Here is a 24,393-nt window from a genome sequence, read left to right on the forward strand (position 1 = left end):
GCTATTAATTCCTAAAATTGGTTTTTAAATAAAAAAAAATGTATAAAACCAAAATCCGGTAAATATTCCTGGCGTTAACAGCGCAAAAACTGTTACATTTGTTCATTTGCAACAATGTCTCGCATTCATTAAATAACTTCTATCAAAATGCGGCTGATTCCACATTCAAGTCTCCTGTTGATACGTAAGTATGAGTCATCATGTGCGTTTAAAAGAGGATAGTGTAATTACTTCCAATGTTGTGTTTAAAGAGGTCCTCTGACCTCAATTTGTACATGAACATTCCAATTAAATTTGCACATAAGATCCTGCCTTTTTTCTACATTTTAAAATTAGAAACGCGTCTATCCCTCTGTGGACCTGCATTGAAAAGAGCGGGGGAAGCCCGCTGGGAGCGGGCGCAGCACGCTCGTCCTAATTTATTCGCTTGACCGGTTTCAACGTTTACACGTTGTTAGCGAGAGCTATCTAGTAGTTACTCTTTAACAGGTAAGAAACAGTAACGGATACAGAAAACACTCACGGGGGGAGGCGCAAAAGATATTTTGAGCTATTTGTGCTTTAATCGTAATGAAAGTTACATGCAAAATTTAATATATTTTAATGTAAATTGATTATATGCATTTAAAAGACAATGCTATCTTATGATATAAAAAGTTATTGTGGTTCTGCAATGTTCGGCAATGCGAGCAGCCCCGCAAAGGGGGTACCCACATCCTATGCCCCCCATATGTATCCGGCACTGGTAAGAAAGCTGCCTTTAAAACGTTCGAATAAATCAGTTTGTGCACGTGACATCTCAGAGTTATTTTTTCCTCTGTGATTCGGAAATCTCGTTCCAGTGATTTATTCGCTCTAGCTTCAATAGCGCAAGTTAATTAAAAGTAATCTCTCGGGGTCGCAGACAGCGGCTGCGCGATATTGTCGATGTCGAAGGCGATCGCTTTAGCTCGCGAAACGCTTTCATTAGCCGAGCGGCGAAGCATTGACGGAGGAGGTAATCGGATTTCGCTCGCGCCGCCTAACCCCCGAAACGCCCCATTGCAATCAAGCCTCGACTCCTCGCTGGCCTTTGGCGAATCTTTAGCTCCCAGCGGTGTTTGCCCTAACCCCCTACTTCTTTAATACTCGTCCGTAACGGTAATGCCTTTTGGCTATCGCTTTTCCTCCTGTCCAACGCCCCTCCCTCCCGCATTCTCGGATTTCTTATTTGGCAGCATTCCAACCAATTACCAACCGACAGCGTCTGCTACCACTTTCGCTCCGAATTGTTTGCTATCATCGCTCCATACCCTCCCCAATCCAATCTTGACCGTGGAAAGTTTTTAACCCTGAACGCAGCGCTGTGTTCCTCACGAGTCTATTGTGGCTTTCAACGGAGAATGCCTTTTGGCTTTGATGTGCGCTTCAAACCAAGGAATCGTATTCTATGCTCCTAGCTTCAGACTTAGCGTTGCATTTAGGCGCACGGACAAATTGAAGTGTCTCACCGAACGAAATGAATCATTTTAAGCCATATTTTAAGGAATTTAGCCAATATGTAATTATTGTCGGCGACCTGTAAATCCCGTAGAGCATTATTTGAGTTTTATCGGGAAATTTCACTTATTTTTCTGGTGGAATCCACTATGAGAACTTCCGAAAATGACGAAGGAAGTTTGCCTGATAAGAATTAGGAGGATGACACTGCATTGAATGAGTATGACAAGCTAGTTTTGCATGTACGCAGTTGTAAAGGAACTCTAGTATACAAAATGTTAATGACTATCACTCTGAAGATGTTTATTTAAAATGGTATTTTGGCTCATGATTATGTTATCTGAAGATCTTTATTTGACTCCAGTCATACTCTAATGGTAGTTTACCATTTCGGAAAAATTGCATAAAAATTCACTCAAGAGCAAAATATAAATACTATACCATTTCAGCTCAATGCATCCTGAGTGCGTACTATTATCGAGATGAAAGAAATTATTCCACTGATCCCGAAGTGTAATTTTGGTATTTTTTCTCGTATTGCTCACAGAAGTCCCTTTATACAACTTATTAAGTCCTTATTATGACCAAAACAGATATGATTTCTACAGCTTTGAATTCGGCCTGTGAGGATTCAGTTCATCGTGTGCGCAGTTATAAAGAAAGATGATGTGAGGAGGAACAGAATTTTCAGTTCAGTTAAACGATTTGTGCTTACATGATTAACACCTGAAACTACCTGAAAATGTGAAACATACTCTGTCGGCGTAGCTTGTACGTTTTATTACTAATATTGTTGTGCGAATATTGTTGAAAGACAGGATACCAAAGAAAAAACCGTTTTCATCGTAACTGCAAAGTGCATCCATAAAATATTAGCGTTGCTATAGCTCAGTAACTTAAAGTTGAGACCCCATGTTTACGAAAAAAATGCTTAAAATTGTCTCCCCAACCATCTCCTGAGGTATTTCAGATTCCTTCTGAAACAGCTCTGTATTTTTAACGTTCTAAAGGTTTTTTTACACTTTCTTGTTGTCTGCTAATACTTTCCTCTCCGATATTTTTCCGGAAATGTTTTCGTAACTATCTGGTTTTGCTGTCACCAGTCGTCACTATTTACACGTCGTCACTATTTTGTACGTCGACATTTCCTCTTCAAGATGGAGCTGTCTCTTTTCCGTTTCGAAAGGAACCCTATTCCTATATCCTCTCGTTCAGCCATTGTCTACCTAGAATTCGCTAAGCACTGTTGTTTCCCTCTAGTAGTTCACGGGTGTTCGAGAGGCGAGAAGTTCCGGGCGATTGACTGACGAGGTTAGTTCGATTCTATCATTCCATTCTTGCCCTCATTTTTAGTGTGTGGCAATGGATTTTTCGAATTTCGTTGAATAGTTCTTTGAAACTCTTTTGCGTCGACGAAAAAATACAGATTTACGGGGAAGTTTAGTTATGCGAATGCAAAATTTTCAAAGGAAACCCCTGTATCCCTACCTTGTTTGTTTAATATATTGGTAATTATTCACCACCTTTTTGGGTTACCACCGCGTATTTATGATTTTATGAGCTTTGGTAGTAAGCACTATTTTTTAAGGTTTGGGTGTGATTGTTTTCAAAACATTTTTTTGACTACGTAATTATTTGAAATAATTAGATGTCATTCACGGACGACATCCTTCCATCTGCATAATACCCAATTTTTCTACAAGTATTGCCATATTCTTTCGATATTACAAAGAGGGGCTAGTTCGTTAAGGGAAAGTTAATTAAGCCTGGATACATATTAATTTTAATTTGTATCTACTATAAGTTATAAGCACTCGGTTTACGCAAGGATCCACTTATTAGGACCCGTGGTCATTGCCGACTGATCTTCACGAATGATAACTTTCCTGTTCACGAGAGATTTCATCAATGAGAGTTTTCCCTGTGTAAGCTCGCAATGCAAACGCAATGCATAACTGTATCGCAATTCCCAGAACATGATCACCGGAAGGGTACAATTTTGATGAGAGGTCAATCGAAGCGTAACCATTATCTCGATCGTACTCCCGTGAGATGTACCGGTTATAAAGGCGGTCGATCGATTAAATGCAGTGCATGGATGCCGGGGATATCATCTTCAAGTAGGTGATGTTGTGTAAGTAGTCTTTCTTATACTTATCTCCTCAGCTTCTTCCACCATCTGGCTCTTGTATTATCTGCCAATATTCGGGATACCACAGAACGTTGAACTCAGGGGCGGCCTGGCCAGGTCGACTAGTCGGTGATCGCCGAGGGCCCCTGGGTTAGGGGGGGGGGGGGGGCAAAACGCTTGCGTCTTTCGTTTAGCGTATATGACAAATGTAATTAAAAAAATAATCAGATTAGTTGAACCTAATTTTCTTCAGTAATGAAATTCTGCGTTTCCATTAGTTTCTTTATTTGCAACATACCTACTCTGTGTAAAAAGATTTTATATAAAAATAGACAAAATAAAGGTATTAGAAGGGAACATGAAGCGGTTTTTTTTAAAGGGTTATCCGAAAACGTTATTTTAGAGTTTATTTTTTAGATTTGAGTTGGAAAAAAATCACTAAATGAATAAAAGAAACCACAATGCATTGTTAAATTTTATAACCTGTAAAATTATCAATTTTCATAGTATATTTTCTTATGAAATTGCTATTTTATTATACTTTTATTTATTTTTTTAAGAACCAGAAGAAAGTTTAGGTTGAAAAAAATCACTAAATGGATGAAAGAAACCATAATGCATTATTAAATTTTATAACCTCTAACATGTGTCAATTTTCATTGTATTTTTTATTACGATATTCCGATTTTATATTAACTTTAATTTATTTTTAAGAACCTGAATGGCGTCAAAATCCAATTCGGGATATGCTATTTCTCAAAAATTTCCGGGGGAGGACCGTGGACCCTGAATCCCTCGGTAAGGGCGGCTTCATCATGAGCCCCAGCCGAGCCCCTAGTTGAACTCGAGTCAGCTTAGCATCGACTGCAAAGTAACCCTTAAAAACTGCTTATAGTTGGAGATTTTTGAATGATCCTGATGAACATGCATAGTTCACACTAGTTTAGTTTTGTATACTGCTGCCCACCAATGCTCCCTATCCCTTGCAAGTTCTCTTGCTTTCCTACCTGTATACTTTTCGACCCGTATACCCGTACTTCCCCGTATACATCTCGACCTTTCCCTTTTTCTCTGTCCGCCTTTTGATGATCTTCCGGTGATCCTGATGTACGAGAGTATATTAAAATATGTAACCTCCATGTAGCCCAACTGTCACTCTAACTTTCCAAAGATACCCTATTTTTCAATGACTATATTTTTGATTTTTCGAGTGATTTTTTTAATCTCCGGATTACTTAACCGTATCACTGATCTCACCAGATTTAATTATCGGTAAAGGTAAACATTGAAAAAATATTTTGCAGTCAACACATTAAACCTGTTTAATGTCCGAAATTAGGTCATCACAGTTACAGCCTGCCACACTTTTCCGTTTTTACTTCTATTTGGGCTGGAAGTGGTGCGTCAGAAAAGTGAATGGCCGATTATATCGATTATTCTTTAATAAATTTTAGCGCAATGGGGCGATGAATTGTGGGGTCAAATAATTTATCGAACGCTGATCCACAACTAGCTTCGTTCGTGCTTTCCTTTTTTCCCTCGAATAGTCTCGCCACTTCAACGGAAATTGTGAATGATGCATCACAAAAAGACCCCCCGAGAAGTTCAACCTTGTCTCCGTCGTGCTCCTAGTTGTGGCAATTGTTAGCTTTCTTTTTCAATTGCTTTTCAATGACTAAGCTTGCTGAAACATTTACGAGAAGATTCCCAGCTTTTACTGTTCACCGAGCCATTGTAAACTCGTTCTAATGAAACAGTTCTGCTGTGACTACGTGACTACGGTGCATGAAGTGGCCACATACTTTCGCGAGTCATCGAAGCTTCTAATATTTCTTTAAGCTCCCCTATGTGATCTTAATATCACGTGTTGGCTGCTGTTTTTTTTTATGTCTTTGACGGTGAATTGTTAATGGTGATATACTATTGTATAGATCAATCAAGGTCCAAAGGGTAGGACAGAATACGATAGCTCTGCACATCTGGAAAGGAATTTTGATTCCACGTTGGTTTCGTTATTACGTTTGAGTTTGTTATGACTGGCTACTGGCGGCTGAGAGTGCAAAATACAAATTGGGGCAAGCGGAAGCGTGTCTCGCAACTATATGCAGTGAGGCAATTGTGTAATGAACACTGATTTAGCAATAAGGCATTTTAGGATGTACTTACTCGCAATCGTTGTGTTAAAATGTTAAAAATTTATTCTGCATACACCATAAATTTCAATATAAAAATTCAACTATATCGCATAAACATAACTGGTACTTTCTCATCCGGTACCTCGCATTATAGGTCGCACTCAATTACCGGAGATAAATACGAAGGTCAACTACTCTTCAAAGTCTATGGCAGTGAAGTTTTTCCATTGCGGTTTGAGCTGGATTGAGATAAAATGCTTTTAATTATTTGTCGTTACGTTTTACACTGACCACATAATCACAATAAAGAAAAAAAGACCCAGTAAATTGTTCCAAATTAATCGAACACATTGATTATTTTCCAAAATCCTGTCTGAAATAATTGGAGCTCACTGAGGGCCGTAACTAGTCCCCGTCAAAATTTCTAATTTGTACTTTTAAGCAATAAATAATAGCACGAGGAATTGTGACGTTTTTTGTTTTATAGCATTTTTTGGCATAGCAGTTTTTATAGCACCACACTCCATTACTATAAGTAACTTGTTATGAGCATGATCGGTGTTTGCTAATGCGAAAGTATTTTTGGTATGGAAGATCTGTTAGTACAAAATACATCTTATGAATTCTACCTTAAGCCCCATGATTCGTCCGAAGGGCATAGAAGAATACTTCAAAATCCCTGGTCTATCCTACTACCTAAAAAGAATTTTCGTTTTTTTCTTTTGATGACTGATAAGATAGCGGATTTATTCATTCACGATTTCGTTTTATCAATCATAAATCCACTCTGTGGTCTGCGTCGAAGATTTCTCGCGTTCATCATATATTTTTATTGTTTTTCTAGTTTCCTTTTTCTTGACGGGGTAAAAGAGGAAATGAGAGTTGATTTGAGTTTTTTTTCATAGTTTTTACTCCGCGACGCGTTGAGATGAATGGTGTTAACGGCGAAAAGGCAGGAGAAGACTCACTGAGGCATAAACGTATAAAACAGGTATGCCATAAGGTTACCCGTCACAAATTAGGGAAAGCCGTTTTGGACAAATTCCTCTGGAATTATTCGACGGGAAGACGAAAATGGAAACTTTAATGATTCCGATTAGCGGTCCTAATTATGGAACCTTATTTGCTGGGGCATTGATGGTGAATGCACCCGATTCGGAAAACATTGGCAATGTTTCGACCGTTACGACTTGAGATGGCCGGTTTGATAATATTCTTGTTCATGATCAACTCCTTAAAAATCCTCTCCTTAAAAGAAGTCACTCGCGATTTGAACCTTTTAGTATCCTCGATTTCATCATCATCAGTGATTACTGTCCTTAGACAGGTTTCCACTGGACTTCTCTCCATCTTTCTCTATCCTGAGCATCCTCCTTTAGGTCTTTGTATTTTCTTCCTCTTCTTATATCATCCAACATTCCCATCCTCCTTCTTCCTCTTCCTCTCTTTCCTTCTATCTTCCCTTCTATTATTCTCCGTTCCAAACAATTCCTTCTTAATATATGCCCTAACCAACTTGCCTTCCTCTTATGAATCATATGTATTAATTTTCTTTCCTCGCCTATTCTTCTTAGAACTTCCTCATTCTTCACTCTGTCAGTCCACTTCACTTTCAACATTCGTCTCCATACCCACATTTCAAAACTTTCTAAATATCTCTCCTTCCTCGATTTATGGTTCCGAAAATCCCTTAATGGAAGGTAAAGCCTTGTATCGCTTCAATAGTTTCTTTTTTAGTCAACAAGGGGATAAAATCAACTGATTTGGGCGTTACTTGGTGGAACGATGAAATTTTCAAGGTGAAAAAAAACCCAGTACTGTTCCAAAAACTTTTTATTAATAGCTGTCAACTAGTTTCGACGTCTATACCGTCATTATCAAGACTAACAGGTTAATGACGGTATAGACGTCGAAATTGGTTTACAGTTAATAATAAAACTTTTGTGGAACAGTACTGGGTTTTGTTTCACCATGAACTAGTGGATGCATAGTCATTCGCCCACAGATCGATTATCAAAACCAAAATCCGCATGCAAAATTTTCTTTAGCCTGTTGTTGCGATAAAATTGTTTATGCTGACTTTTTGTGTTATTTCTATCGTATTTTTCATGTTATATCACTTATTATCTTTGTGTTAACTTCCGCAGATTTTTTTACATTCCATTCCATTTTTCGAATCTGAAGTGAGAAAGGCGAGACAAATTTTTTTCCTGCGGAATGATGTCTTCACGGAACTCTGCGTAGGCATCTCTTTAAAACTCCACGTTCAGTGGTGTCCGATATTTTGATGAAAAAAGGCAATTTGCTAGCTTCGATATTTTTTCTTTTGTGTGACGCTCCGTAGAATAACCTGCAACGTTGGTCTAAGGCATTCTTGGCGTTGCGGTTATTCTGTGCTGCCTTCTTCTGTTGAAAAAATACTCCAGTTTATTTTTGAACTGCCAATCCCTCTCGTCGTCCTCTTTTATCTGATATGGCTGTTGCGTGCGATGATCGGGGGCCGTGTTGGGTCTCGCACCTATTCTTCAAAGAAACGCAAAATGAGAACGGCCGAGATAAAATTGGCTCGTTCACCTTTTTTTATTGTTAGATGTGATAGACTAAAGAAAACGACTATAGAGAGCTATTTTCGGCGGAAAATCGAGTCTTGACTTTTTCGCAGATAGGTTGATGACATCACGAAAGCCTGCTGGATTCCAGGAATATTCCATTTTGATCCCCAATAACCCTATTTGATCTCAGGGGCATTGCGAATCTTTATCGAATATTATCTAAGGCCATTATTTACTTACATTCCAATAATGTATATAAAAGAAGTAACGCCTGATTTGAACGGATTTGTATCCTCCTATTTTTATCCCACAATGCCTTCTTGGAAGCCTTACGTCGTTTCAATGGTTTATAAGTGGAGATATTGTTGAGAATCCTATTGAAGAGTGATTGCATATTATTAATTACACTCATCATCATCATCATTAGTCAGCAATCCTAAGCTTGGTTTGACGCAGCTCTCCATTTCTCTCTCCTATCCGCTAGCCTTTTCATAGTGACGCATTTCTACTCTTTAACATCCTTTAAAACCTGTCATATGTAACTCATTCGGGGCCGTCCCTTGCCCTTCTTCCCTACCACCTGTCCTTCTACGATAGTCTTCATCCGGCCGTCGTGCCTCAAAATGTGGCCAACTAAGTTGTCCCGTCTTCTGCTTAAGGTGTTTAGGAAGTTTCTCTTTTCTCCCACTCCTCTTAGCACTTCCTCGTTACTGATACGGTCAATCCATTTTATCTTCATCGCTCTTCGGTAGCACCACATTTCGAATGCTTCCACTCTTGACTTCTCTGCTGCTGTCGACGTCCAAGCCTCGCTTCCATGGAGAAACATACTCCATAGGTAGCATCTAATGAATTGTTTCCTTACTTCTACGCATGTATTCTCAGCTGTAATAAGATTCTTCTTTTTGTAGAAAGCCCTCTTCGCCTGCGCTATTCTACTGACTATTTATTTCTTGCTTCGTCCATCGTTGGTTATTCGATTACACTATTCGATAATTACACTCATATTTTGATAAAGCGAGGCGGATTCCATGCGCATCCCTACAGTGCAAAAATTGTGCGTTCCAAGAATAATCTCAATCTTTTCTGGATATCCTTGGGATATTCCGGAGATATCCCAGGAATATTCAATGAAGATATTCCTATGATATCCCTTAAGGCGGACGTATCGTATATTCTAGGAATATGCCGAGGATATTCTGGGAAATATGAGATTCTTCTTGGAACGCACAATTTTTGCATTGCTTAGAGATGCTTCAAGAATATTCTCATCATAATCATGGGATATTCCTCTATTGTGTGGGGGGCGGCTCATCGCTTCTCCGTTACTCCTCCTCCTCCTCGGCCTGTCGTGGTTCATTCTTATGAGCGATTCCTTCCCTCGATAAGTGGATCTCCCTGAGCGTTCAACCCTGTCTAACCCAGATCTGTTTTTGGGAGGAATTATATTTCAAGACTCCTCATTAAAAAAGTGACAATTCTCAACTCAGTCATAATTATTGTGTCTGCTACATATTTCACCATTCAACTTCACAGCACAAAAGACCACGCAGTTTAAATCTTTTCTGAATTAAGCTGAAAATGTATGCATTTTTGATGTTACTCAGAAGCAACGTTGGATTTTATAGGGTTAAACGAACAGGAACTCTATCAACAACTTATGAGAAGTGGTTCTCTCCATGGTTTTTCCGGTTAGCTGCGTCGAAGTAGTTCAAGATCCGTTTCCAGGTCTGGGAGTCATTCAGACCTGACCTGAAGATATGGCCAGCATAGGCTACGAAACGTCATTTTGAAAAAAAATCGACGCAGCTAAGCCGAAAACCATGGGAGGAACTGCAATCCAGCCATGCAATAGTCTCAAGCAGAAATGTAATGGGATGTGGGCGGCAGATTTCTCAATTTTTATGGTAAAATAATGAGAGAGAGGCTGAGTGGGAAAGATTTTTTACGTCTTAGATACCTTATATTTCCCTTGTGTATATTTAAATATTTGCGAAAGAGATAACGCGTTTGAGTAAACGATCCTATTAGAGCCGATGGAGATAACGTCAGAGGGACAGCTTTCGCTGGTTGGCTCAGCAAAGCACTTACCCGGTAAAATGGGTGCCGTCGCGGCTTCTCCCACGATGGCACAGGCAATAAGCTGCAGCGCCAATAGGAGAAGCGTTCTGTTCGTCGCCATTTTGGTGTCCTGCGAAAGGAAAGTTTTAATTAGGCACTCTCCGCGACTATACCAGTCATAGACACTGCACTAGTCCTTCAAGCAATAAAGGGTGGATAAGTTTAAAATGGAAATTCATGGCCCAAGCACAAGGCCACGGGGGATCTTAGCTGCTAAGTTGGCGACAAAAAGTTTTATCGAGTCTTGTTAATAACGTTTTATTATCTGTAACAAACACAAACATATATGACGTCATATTAATCCATTAAAACGTAATTCTAAATGTATGGAGTCGTAATTTATTGCGAGTTAACTGTATTTTATTAGCAGAGAAGGTTAATGCTGCTTAAAATATTTTGCCCTAACGAATTTTGGTTTATTTTATAATTAATAATTATTTTGTAAAATTTGACTCGTGTTGGCCTTTTTTATTTTAATTAAATTCTTGGTGATACATATGCATCTGATGGACATTTAATTTTTGAAGCTGTTGTTAGTGCAGATCATTCCACTCGTCTTTCTTTTCAATCTTTCTTTAATCTTCCTTACTGTTATGACGTGAATTTCGCATTTAAGAGAGTATGTTGAGGTATGTTTATTTATTTATGATAGACCAGGATGCGGGTTAAATGACGTTTTATACATTGCATGGTGTAAAAAAACTTGAATTGAACAAAGAATTGTTACTCTATGTCGCCGCAATTTCTGGAACTCTTCAGTTCCGTTTGAATAATTTAGCAAGTCCAGAAACGGGATTCCATATTTTTGCATGATTTCATGATCTTAGAGGTTTGCCTGAAATCAACAAATGATCTTAAGTTTCAAATTTGAGGGGGTATGTTTAGGTGTGTTTATTTATTTTGTGATAGACCAGGATACAAGTTAATTGGCGTTTTACGCATTGCAAGGTGTAAAAAAACCTTAAATTGTTACCCTAGGTCGCCGTAATTTCTGGAACTCTTCAGTTCAGTTTAAATAATTTAGCAAGTCCACAAAAGGGAATTACATATTTTTGCATGATTTCATCATCTTGAAAGTTTGCTTGAAATCAATAAATGACCTTGAAATTTGCCTTTAAATTTCGGCTACAGCTCACGGTTGTGCATGATAGGGCGTAACCCTCTTCGGCCGCCTGAAATTTTATCTAGTTGATTCCACCACTGTGCTATTGACTTCATTCTTGGCCAAATTTTAGAAAAAATATTCTGCAACTAAGCATCGCATGAGTCCATCCATTTTCCTCTTCAATTTCTGCTCAAATAGGATTCAGAGCCGTTTGGTGTGGAATGTGCTAATTGCTCACGCTAATGCGTCATTGATTCATGAGCGTTGATGGTTTTGCGTAAACTTATCATCCACCGAGAATGTGAAGACAAATAATTCGACGGAATTTTTACGAATAAAAGGGAAACTTAAGTATAAAATTCAGCTTTATTCAAGCAATAAGCGATGAATTTTTCTTGAGGCTGTTAGGTACCAAAATTTGGAAATGGGAAAAAATCACCAGCCTTCGGAATTCAGCATTCTGATTTACTACGCAAGATTTTATGAAGTGGGAGCGAAAGACCGACTAAATTGATTGCATTTTTTGATTCAAATTGTGATATAGGACCTTCACACGTACTCATGAAAATGTTTCTTTGGGCGTCACATTGAATCAGACGTTTTCACCCTTCAGTGACCGCCAAATACAAAAACATCCCGGGTGGCTTCATCACCATAATTTGGACCTTCCACGATCCGTTGAGCAGCAGACACTTCCACCCGTTAGGTGACCAAATCGTTTTTTTTTCTGAATCGACAAGTTTGGACTGTCAAAAAAAGTATTATTTCAATTCCCTTTCCCTTGTAAGTATAGATGGGCCGATTGTCGGTGGGATTGCCTTTGGAAAATGCGACTGTGTCCATTTCTCTGTCTCCCGTCGACCGCGATGGAAACGCCCTTTCTCCCGCGGGGGCCACATTCGTACGTGTGATATAGGCGTTTTGACGCCCGTTGAAGTGGACAAATTTCCGATGCATTGTCGGGACGGGCGGAAGCTGCGATTCACTCGTCCAAGGCTGCATTTAAAGTGGAGGCACAAAAAAAAAGTGAGCGCGGAAAAAAAACAGGTGGCGACGGACGTGCGATGGGAAGCAAAAAAAAAGAAAAAAAAAATGCGAGCGAGTCGCTCACGACGGCACGCAGTTTCGAAATCAACGCCATTATTCAGCGGCTGGACATGCGAATTTACCGGTCTCCATTCCCAGCGTTTTTATTAGATTTATGTAATGGATTTGGCGTGCTGTTGTCGTCACGTGATGCAAGAAGCGCGCGGAAGTTTTGAGAGAGGTCGTGCATATGTCTCCGGGAATGACTTTTTTATTTTTTTATTTGTCTTTCGCGGCATTGATTTTTTTCTCGTATTCGAGCATCCGTCCGTCTGCTCTACTGTGGAAATGCGGTGAAAATGTGAGGTGTGATGCGAGAGGCGTCCGAGCACAGTTTAGAATGCGGTGTGCGATGAGGGAGTTGTTCAAATAAACCAGGAGCGGAAGGGAAACGTTTCATGGAAATTGATACCATGGAGGGTAAATCCTCTAATTGAGAGGAATTTCTCCACTGAAATTTTCATGCGATGAATGCCTAATTGCTATACTATTCGATGAAAACACTCATTTTTTGCTGTTTATGCGAGATTTTTTTTCAAAACTAAAATTCTAAACGTATCTTTTGATGAAAAATTACATTTATAATAACCTTGAGAGTGATTTTATCCATGATTGGACATTGATAGCTTATTAATCGTAAAATTATACAGTAAGCTAAATTGATTGCATTTTTAAATGATAAATTTTCCTTGAAACTGCCTCATGCTTACTTATTCAATAAACGTAATGATTTGCTCATATCAAAATCTGACATCTGAAGATACCCATCCCATGTTTCCAGCATTCAATGTACTTTCGTACTTTCATTTTTGTGGCCCTTTGATAGTCTGGAATTGAGAGAAACGACAGCAACTTGAAATTTTCCCAGACTATATTAAACTTCGCTTGTCACTTTCCTACTAATAAGAAGTCCTTACTTTTGCGACTAAGTACTAAAGTTTTCGCCGAGGTCAGATTTCCGACAGGAAGGAGATATAAAACCCCTAAATTTGATAAATTATCTTGAATAACTAAAATTCAGTTTTAGCCCCCACTCAAAACAAAAAAATAAAAAACTACCGAGGATCTGACACAGTAAATGTCATTATCAAGGCGTGCGTTGAGTCTACCTGCATGAATGCAAGGTGATCGTGATAGTGAATTGAGCCCTAGTTCGATTGTTTGGGATTCATTTCTGTATTTTTAACCTTAAACCTGAAACAACGATGGGAATCGTATTTTTATATAATATAGATAATATTGTACGTAAGTTATTTTTTAAATTGAAATATATATTTTTAGGCACCCCCAGCAAGGAAAATGTTCATTATATCTCCTATTCCATCGTGATGATAGTAATAATAATAATAATAATAATAAGGCCCGACGCTGGCAGACCTCCAAGTAAATCTTGTGGAATAAAGAATAATAATAATAATAATATTTCAATCTGTCGTCATAATTGGTTATTTATATCACTTGCTAAAATATAAATTACACATGGCTGAGAGAATACTTAGTACTTTAATTTATATTTTTATCCCTCGTTTTCAACCGTCGTTTAAATTTAATGTCTGCCGTACGATCTTTTAAATGTCTGCCTGTTTCGCTGTATATTAATGGTAGCCAATAGAATCGGATAAACAATTTTGAAACCCGCAAGGCGGAGTGGTTATGCGTCTCAGGAGAAACTCCTGGGGGAATATGCCTGGGATCGCAGCGAGAATGCATTTCCTCTCCCTTTGTTTTAAAAAAATTAAAGGAGACGAAGGACCGAGATCTGGGTGCTGGAGAGAAGCCCCATGTTTTGTACCTCGGCGAAAATCCGTTCCCAAGCTCCTAATCCGGAGTGCCAGAGTCCCGATAGTCAACGACGTCGTCGGAAATGCGGGAAGCGGGCGGGGACAAAGCGCGGGCTCGAAAACAAATGACGACCGAAAAGGTAGCGAACCAGAAAAAAACTAAAACGCAAATAGAGATGAAACAAGAGAACGCCGGTGCTCGATTCTTTTTATTTTATTTACTTACCTCTTCTCTTTTTTTACCAGCCAGTCGCGCATCCGGCTGTTTTCGATGGAAACCTCGCGATAAACGCGCGCGACTCTCGAGTACGGGCAGCGCCCGTTTCTCGTCATCGGAAAGCGACGGTGGCGCTGCGGAACGTTGTGGGGCAGAAAGAGAGGGGTAAGAGCGAGTGCTGGGGCGAGCAATTATTTCAAGGAGTACGGCAACGAGATTCTCAGGGTGGAGGCGCTAGATGGAGTAGGGGGAGGAAAAGGAGCATTTTCTGAATTTGCGTCTCGAGCGAAGGCCAAGTTTGTCCCGATTAAAGATTGTGACTGATAGAGAGGAAAGTATTCGCACAGGAAAAATCACTTTAATGATTTTTTAAAGACGGGATATTCCATGTGATTAAAAAGCGCATCTCTACACCTTTCTCGGTTGCTTTCAAATAGGGTATATTTGATGACCCTTATAGGTTCTGAAAAATACCAATCAATTGAATTTTAAACAGCAATCAGTTTTAATGAAGCCGAAGTTGGGACATTTTGTGAAATTTGTGTGTATGGCATTCTTTGATATTTGTCCGTAACTATATTTGTAATTTAGGCGCAGCATTTGACCCTACATTTTTGAAATGAGAATAAATAGTTTTGAGCTGCTATTCAGGTTTGTCTGTTTGTATGAATTTCCGAAGAAAAGCTCATTGAAATTTTTATTTTATCTTGAAACCCTCAAAATTCCTTATTTTTAAGTTTTTTTTGTTGGAAATATGTCTTATTGCGATAAATATGTTGTATTGCGATATATTCTAAAGATATAAAATGGGCAAAGTTTGTGGCATCACTCTGAAAACAGTCAAGACTCATTCGCTACTCCATCAAAATTCAACCAGCAGCACCACCACCATCTTCCGACTCCCACACTAGGCTATGGGTTTGAAGGAAATTGGAGATGGTCGGGTTGAGTTTTTTATTTGCGATTAGTTGATGAGGCATGGTGTGAGTATAAAGAGGTAATATGTGGAACAGAGGAGTGTTTATATTGTGCTCGGGGTAAGACTGTCCATCTCCCTTCATGGGAGTGGCTTGTTCCCCAGTAAAATATGATTTAATGAATATTATTTAATTATTTTTATTAAATATTCCCCGAATTCCCCACCGTCAGAACTGTCAAAAGGATTTGGCTCTTGGAAGTTTCATATTATTTTTGTGAGAAATATGACTGATTATAGAATTGACCTCGATTTATTATTATCAGCTTTTCGTCAATGCTTAAATAATAAACATCCTCGAAAGTGAGACTAAGTGTATACATCCCAGACAAATTCAGTTATGTTGGAAAAAACGATCATTTTAGATTTCCAGCGCATTAACCATTCCGTTGGACCCCTTTGGGTTACTGACCAAAAAGAAAAAATGCTGGCGAGGAAAAGGCCGCCATCGTTCAATGCAGGTAGGAGACCTGTATAAGTGTCGAATAAGTTGTCGATTTTGTCTACATAATTGCCAGTGTTTTAATTTGGAGTCTAATTTATATTTTTTGTGAATATTTCCGCTAAATTACTAGCTGTTATTAGATTTAAAAAATTATACATATTGGCGGAATTCTTACGAATATATATGCCATTATCTTGTCTATCTCCCGTTGGAGCATATGCGTTGGATTAACTGGTGAGACATTTACGGTAATCATGAATACATAAGAAAAGTGAACCATTGGACGCCGGTTGTACGGCCTAACCTGCCAGTGCTCTTGAAATGCAAAAATCACCCCGAGGAAAATAATTACATTTACCTGGACTTAAAGCAGGATTATGTGTAGTATAACATGAGGTTATGAATCAACTTGATGGTCTTAGAACGAAGGTTTCCGCGGTAATGATTTATCCCTGCATTTTTCTCAGATTTTCTTTCGCGTCAGTTGGCTTATGGACCACCATCCACCTGAAGATTTTGGCAGGATAGCAGGCGAAACTGTTATACAGAAACCAACTGACGCGAAAGAAAACACGAGAAAAATGCAGAGATAAACTTGGTGCTAGACATACAATACCTGAAATACGTTTGCTCGAAGCGATAAGTTAATAAATCCGTTCCGTTAAGTCCGAGCGCAATCATAACCGGGAATACTCGTCCAGTAATCGAGTGTACTTCCAAAAATATAAAAAAGCATAATTTTCTCCCAGTTTTTATGACTGGCTCTTTGCAGCTGAAATTACATCGATATTACCCTATCGCGACCCTGGCCCTAGGATACCGTTCATTCATCTCTCCCATTCACCTCCTCATTAGGAGTGCGCCAAATGTTTGCGGGCACAGAGACTAAAGTAGTCATATGATACTCGAGTACCCATATATTTCCTTGAGTATTCTTTAGAATTTTTTTTTAAAATGCAGATACGAACAGGAGTACTCATGTACTTGGAGGGAAATAGTGTTTGGTGGAGGCGTCTATCGGTATCAGTAATGCCCGCCATATGTGCAGGGATTGAAGGGTAGAGAGAAACTTGGCGTTGGTATTAGACTACTATTTACGAAAATCGCCTTGGAAAGCACGGTTTTATGCCCAATTCGACGGCGGAGTGCTGTAAGGGCTTTACACAAAGCACTAACGCAGGGAGTATGTGGTCGTCTGGTACCAGTACTACATCAACATAATACCGTGCCAGCCACCTCTAGGGTGTTTGGCAGGGGGTCATCAATCACCAACATGCAGCAAGCAATTTGGTATAGACGTCCATCATTACCAGTCATTCTCACCATATGTGCAGGGATTGAAGGGTAGAGAGAAACCTGGCGTTGGTATTTGGCTAATAGTCGGTATTCATTGGCGGCGGTGGTATTCACTCATATACTTGCTGTGCATGGGTCGACGTAATCAAGTGCTCAGGTAGACATTCAAGTATTTACCTCAAGTCTGGAGGTAATTGTATACTATTCTGGGTAATCTTCTATGATATCCAGTTCTCGGAAAAATACACGGGCACCTGAGCACACGTTTCCTCAAGTATTTACCTGAGTCATCGAATACCATCAGGGTACACGCATACCAGTACTCTAATAACCTTACTCGGATACCAGTAATTGAGTACCTGTACTTGAATACTTGTAGCCGAATACCTGTACTTCTCCAATACATTTAGCGCACTCACCCTCCCACCCCCCCCCCCCCCAAGTGTGCTTTCCCGTTTCCCATAACGTCCCCATGCATTCCCGTCTCGTCGCTTCGCACAGGGAGAAAGACCGTGCGGGAGAGAGAGTGTGGGGTGAAGTAACTGTACCTCTGGAGCGGTCGGTCCCATCCCCTGCATCTCCAACAGCCACGGCGGCGGGGGAGAGGCAGGGAAGGAGAATCACCAGGATGAGGCACGGGAGGGTGGGCGGAAGGCGTAATGGTCACAATGGAAGTGGAACAAGTATACACACAGTCGGGAAACTATTCCGCGGATCCGAGCGGACAGGGAGTTCTCTCGCTTTGCTCTGGAACTGAGCTGGAATATAACATCTCACAGCGGCAACTGCCCAGAGAAATGGCCTAAACACCCAAGTTTGAAAATATTTTTACCTATTCTTAGAAATGATACGGATTTTACATTAGTATCCAAAGCGCATTGAATATATATCGCTTATTTAAAAGTTTATTCGAATGCGCAAATAAAATTCATTTTGCATTTAGTTTGATTATGCTGATTTTTCTCCGAAATAATCATAATTTAAATTCCACGGACTGCGCGTAATTAATCATGCATTGATTAACATATCCCGTTAGTTATTCGGCGCAATAACTTACAATTAAAAAGTCCATAGTGCAAATTCATTTCTCATAAATTTCAGATCGATCAAGGGCGTACCCAGATTCAAAACTGGGTAAGCCATGGTTGTTCAAATCGTAACTTTTAAGTATGGAAAAGGTGAATGAAACAACTATAACAGCGTTTTACTAGTTTTTGAAAATGATTTGCTTGAAAAAATGTCTTTTAGTCACAATTCTTATACTAGTATCGTTTTTCGTGGGTTTTAAGAATATTTGTTCAAAACTTTTAATTCAATCCAGTCCTGATTTTCCTTAAAGACTTTCGCGATTTTTACTTCCAAGGGGGGGGGGGGTGCAGCTGCCCCCTCCAGCCCCTCGCTGCGTACGCCCTCAATGATCCTTGAGTTCACTTCGTGGAATGGTGGCATCATAAATTAAAAAATAAACGTTTTTTAATCTAAGAAAGAGATTCTGCTCACCTTCCTTTCATGACCCTCCATTCCCCCCCCCCCGTTTTTATAGCTTACCAATCACCAACTCACCAGCGTCCTTTGATTCCCCCCCTCTCCATTCAACGTTGTGAGATCCTACACATAAACCTCCTTGTCTGTCTATCTATGTGTTCTGTTACCTCTTGATAATGACCTGAAAGGTCTAAATCGGTAGAGTTTTCAATAAATACTTTGTGGAATATAACAACGTTTATTTTTTAATTTATTTCATAACTACCGAAACGCAATATATTTATATACAAGAAATGAAGCAGTATCCTTATGAAAGCCCAGCACCCTAATTATGTAACTGTGAGAAGGGTGAGAGCGATGTCGTTGCCAGGGGCAACGCGATTCCCACGACGGAAGGTGATAGCAGCGATTATGAAACCGTGATCGCTCTCTTTATCACGCTGCCAGCGTCATCGGCCTATCACGTTCGAAACCGATGGTGATAAGCATATGCTGACATAAAAACGAGCACTAAATGCATATATTAGGAAAAATTATTGTTTATTTAATTTAAAAATGCCCCATAATCGATTAAAAACCAATGAAATCCTTAATTATTTCTACTGGAGTGCTCTCTTGACATTATTAGTTGTCCACGTTGTTCAATTGTTATATGCGCACGGTAGTGAACTCTATTGAGCTGCTTTATTTCCACACAACAACTTGGAAAGTACTGCTAATTGAAGTACATCCGTGATTCAAACGTCAATTACTTTATATCGCAGTTTAATTATCAACATTTGCCAAGTACGTTCTCCAACATGTCAACATCGTTAAACTCAACTGATTTGGGCGTTACTTATTGGATCGTTGAAATGTTCATGGTGAAACAAAACTCAGAACTATTCCACAAACTTTTATTTTAACAGTCAGGTTAGTCTTGATAATGACGGTATAAACGTCGAAAGTAGTACCTAGGCTGTTAAAATAAAAGTTTGTGGAATAGTACTGAGTTTTGTTTCACCATGAACATCGTTAAACTCCTTTTCGATTTTTTAATCATCATAAATCAACTATTAACTACTTACATTCAAATCGCTAGCGCGATTACACTTCCATTATCATTTCAACATTAATTAGTTTCAATCCAAGGTCACGACTTTTCGGCCATTCTCTACGATATAGTAAATATAATGACTGCAGCATCTCCCGGCGAGCATTAGCATAATGGATTACATTATCACACATCTAAAAGTAATACTACACTTTTCCAATAACTTTACCATTATACGAGTACTTTATCATACTATTATCTATTGGCGAAGCGAAGTACTTAGCTTTGAATTGCATCCATTTTATGTTTTCGTTGTTTGTTATTGTTATTTCAAAGACTCCGCAGACGACGCATTCTCGGACAAAGATGTGTCGAAAGATTTCATTGGCTCTTCAGATTTATCAATGATACCAACCTCACGCGCTCGTACCTATATGGTACGCGCGATGACGGTGGCTTACATGATCGCGCGATACAGAGGAACGTGATAGGAGAACGTGATGGTCATCTATCGCCGTCGTCGCTGTCACATTTACATAATTGAGGTGCAGAATTCAGTCCTCCTCGAAACGAATAGCGTGATTGAAATTCAGCCAGAATATTTTTCCGCTGAAGTTTGCGGAATTATGGATTATTTTGAGAAAGTGTTTCGGATGATTTTTATTTCCCTTCAGTTGGAACACTATGCCACTCTTTAAGGCCATTTTTCACGGGGCACGTAACTATACAATCTGACTTACGAAGGCGCAGTCAAAATTTGTAGTTTAAAGCCGTGAGATGCTAGAACGCATGCGAGAATGCAATGACGATGGCAAAATAGCCCCTGTTTTGATGTCGTTCATGCATTCGCGCCACTGCACTCTCTAATGAGAAATCAATGCAGTCCTAACCTGCGCAAGCACGTGCCTCGTGGAAATCGGCCTAGAGACCGCTCTATTTGATGCAATTCGCCACTGCGTTATTTTTTGCGCGCGTGCGTATAATGGGGCGGTCCCATTTTACCTTCTCCCATCGAGCGAGGGGAATGACGCGGAGTCCATGACCTTGCCCGAGTATCGGTTCGCTCAGCCTAAGCGTCCTCTGTACCATAGGGACAAAAGGACCTCGTATCAAAATGAACCGCTAGAACCCTCTTGGAAAGCTACCTTCGAGTGCGGTGGCACTCAGCTGAATTAAAGGGTCGCCAGAACTTTCGGTTGGGGTTGTTATTTTCGCTTGCTTCGCGTAGCAGAGAATTAATCTTAGGGGTAAGCTATTGACGTACCGACTCTCCTACTTTGTTTACGTGTTTCCTTTGCATTAGCCAGGGTACTGCATACAATAAAAAGGGAGCGCGTAGAAAAGGTGAAGGGAATCCCTGTTGTTGAGTTGTAGCTGCTTGTCTGAGTGGTCTCAACGGTGCATTTTCTTGATGAAAGATGATATCAAGGGAGTAGAGTACATATTCGTCTACTATATATTTTCAAGGCTTACATATTGGCCGATTATACAGTCGACATGGGAATGAATCGGATTGTAAATGATGTACACGTTGGAATGTTTCTTTAACAGCTGTCATATTACGAATACCTATGAATTTTCGATGAATTATATATGTACAAGATGAATTAGAAAAAATATGGAGCGAATCATGTTTTGATCTCATTTATTTTTTATCGTTAATTGAATAATAATATTTTATTTCAATATCAGGAACCAGTCCTCCGCCGCCAAATAATTAATGTAGCCAAAATTACTTATTGTCTGCCAGCCCTAAAAATGTTCTTTTACTGGCATTTTTTTTCTTTACGTTCGTATCTTACATCGGATATGGGTCGCATTGTGCATATTTATTTTGAAACTAATGCCTTAAAATTTTAAGTTTTCGATATTATAATTTCGAATATTATTTAAAAGGACAGAAATTGTTATTTTTCATTCAAATGGCTACATGTCGTGGTAAATGTATATTAATTTCAATGATAAAGAAAGCTGGAATTTATTTTATTATGTGCTCAGTGTTTACCCTTTTTTATCAATTACGATGCCCGTTGGGGTCATATTTCTACCTAATAGGCGGCCTTCAGCCTGCAGCATTTGTTCACGTTAATCAATACGTGCATGCCATGAGATCATGTTGACAATATAGGCTATGGAAGCCACCAATGAATTGGGTACCTTTTTAAACCTATCGATAGATACCTTATAATCCCAACAGTCCAAATTATACTTCTGTCACCTTTGATCCCGTCTGATAATAAGCTGTGGAGGTCATCAAATTGACCATGCGAGTCCGTGAATGTTACCAATTAATTGGGCACCCAGTCACAGGTGAACGTTAGAAATTATAGTAGTTCCACTGTTTTCACATCTTTAAGAACCTTGGAAGATCATTTACATTAAGATATTCAGGTTTTATTATATGATGATTTTTTTAAACTTTGAAACCGCACAAAGCTAATTGCATCCACATTTTGTCGTCAAAGTGTCAAAATTGTTAAATACGGCTCACTCAAAAATACATAAACATTTTCGGAGAACATCATATTCGATTCGTCCAAATCGCCCGGGTTTTAGTGTCTAATCCGATCGATTGTCGACGAGTTTACATTGTGGAAATTAATGGTATGACGATAAAAACAGCAGTATTAATTTTCCGCACGTAATTACCTCAACCGGTATCAACGTTTATACACACGTGATTTTGAGACAGCTCTTGAAAATTACGTGTGCTTAAAGGTTGAAACCAGATGAGATAAATAAATAAGCATGGAAAATTACTATGGCTCTTTCTATCTTGTTAAGTGCTCATAATTAGAGAAACGAAAGTAACACAGGACTGATGGGCCAGTCGCTTAGGGTGGTCCTTATTTTTAAAGTTTTCGAAATCATTTCGGAACTCCCTCAGTTTTGTTCCATTTGGTTTGGAAATTAATCGTGAAATTTTTTTTTGCAATCGGATACCGGGGAAATGTGCCGCATCGCACTTTTGGTATTTTTGGGTGTTATTCGGACATAACTGAAGATGATGTCACTCTCGGATTATTCCATCACTTTTCTGTGTTTTACAACGACTCGTTATACATATGTAGTATAACACCTGTCTAGTATATCTTTCATTTCTGCCCTTTGGTTCCCGGGATATTGCACCAAGAGTGAGCGCGCACCACCCCAGCCAGGCATATTGGGTGGCACGCGGGTTGCATAATCTAAATAATTGTTGATCATTCTCACCCATCGTAAAACCATAAAATTCTTTAGATGAACTTTAAACTACTTCAATATAACCCCGAATGCTATATTTATCACTTTTTAATGCCAAAACGCGCTTAGTGGCAGGTCAATGACGCAGAAAACCTTTATTTATTAAGTCATAACCTATATTTATGACTTGAGGTTTTGGTAAAAAAATTGCATGATACTGCTTCCTCACCAACCCTACTCACCAAGTCTCCCACCTTTTGAGTTCCTTTTGTTAAACCGCATGAAAATGGCGATGAAAGGGAAATGTTTTGTCATATTACGGGGGTGAAAAGAAAATCGAAGGCGGCGCTGCAAGGCATCGGAAACGACGAGTACCAAAGGTATTCGCATAGTGGAAAAAACGTTTTAACCAATGTATCAGTGTAAATGGAGAGTAATTCGAAGGTGACTAATGTTTTTAAGACAAAAAATTAAATTTTGAATTTTTAAAACATTGTGTCCGGTTATTTTTGGGACCCCACTCGTATTTGCCTTTTATTCAGGATCAAATATGCGGGAAAGGAATATTTCCGAAATAAGTTAGAATATTTCCGAAGGTTTCTTGCCGAGAAAATCAATATAAGCTCGGAAATTTATATACGATGTCACGTTTTATTCGCGTGGATCAAATTAAAAAATGCTTATCCTTGACTTACAACTAGGCATAAACCGTTCGTTCGTATGAAAGATGGACGAAACTTAGTCCTTTTTAAATAATAGACAATTTCTTTAGGCAAGAATTTCATAGCTAAGTGATTAATTAGAGGGTTTTCCTGCAGAAAAAAATCCGTATGCGAATAAAGTTCACTTCTTTGGTTGATGATTTTGATTAAGAAGAAATTGGCTCTATTATTTTACTTAATCGGAAATCATGAAAGAGGTGTAAATTGTTAGCAGCTTCTGATTGTGCTATGAAAACCTGTATGTAAGTATAAATTGAGTACGGAAATATTTTTTAATGGGAAACTTGAGTCGAGATGCTTGAATTTTTCGCTATGATGGTGATGATGAGACATTAATATCGAGACAAAGAAAAGGGAGCAGCAATTCTAGTTCAGTTCAGCTAGAAAGGTTTAGTGAGTCGTTACATGTGTACGGAAATAAGTTTCCATGTAAAGTATGGAAACGTTTGTCATTAATTTTACTTTGATTACTTTGATTGTCATTAATTTTACTTACTCTGATTTCCAAGCTCAAATTATTTTCAACTCATTGCTTACAATGGCAAAGAGTGAAAGACTAGTGTTTCTGTTCATTGTTTTTATGGTACACGGCTTCCATGAAATAACGTTATTGCATCTTTGCGTGGTCTTGCCGTACGCAAAATCC

The 24,393-nt window shown here is 39.1% G+C and overlaps 1 protein-coding gene across 1 annotated transcript in view; it reads right to left on the minus strand.

The window, feature by feature from the left end:
- LOC124155800 overlaps positions 1–24,393 on the minus strand; it is a 56,073-nt gene that overhangs the window by 17,413 nt on the left and 14,267 nt on the right. Inside the window, exon 2 of the mRNA XM_046529911.1 lies at positions 10,389–10,488. Within this exon, the coding sequence (XP_046385867.1) occupies positions 10,389–10,479 (91 nt within the window). The 5' untranslated portion in view covers positions 10,480–10,488. The remainder of the gene's footprint in view (positions 1–10,388; positions 10,489–24,393) is intronic.

This window comes from Ischnura elegans, chromosome 3 (assembly GCF_921293095.1).
Source record: "Ischnura elegans chromosome 3, ioIscEleg1.1, whole genome shotgun sequence".
NCBI lineage: Eukaryota > Metazoa > Arthropoda > Insecta > Odonata > Coenagrionidae > Ischnura > Ischnura elegans.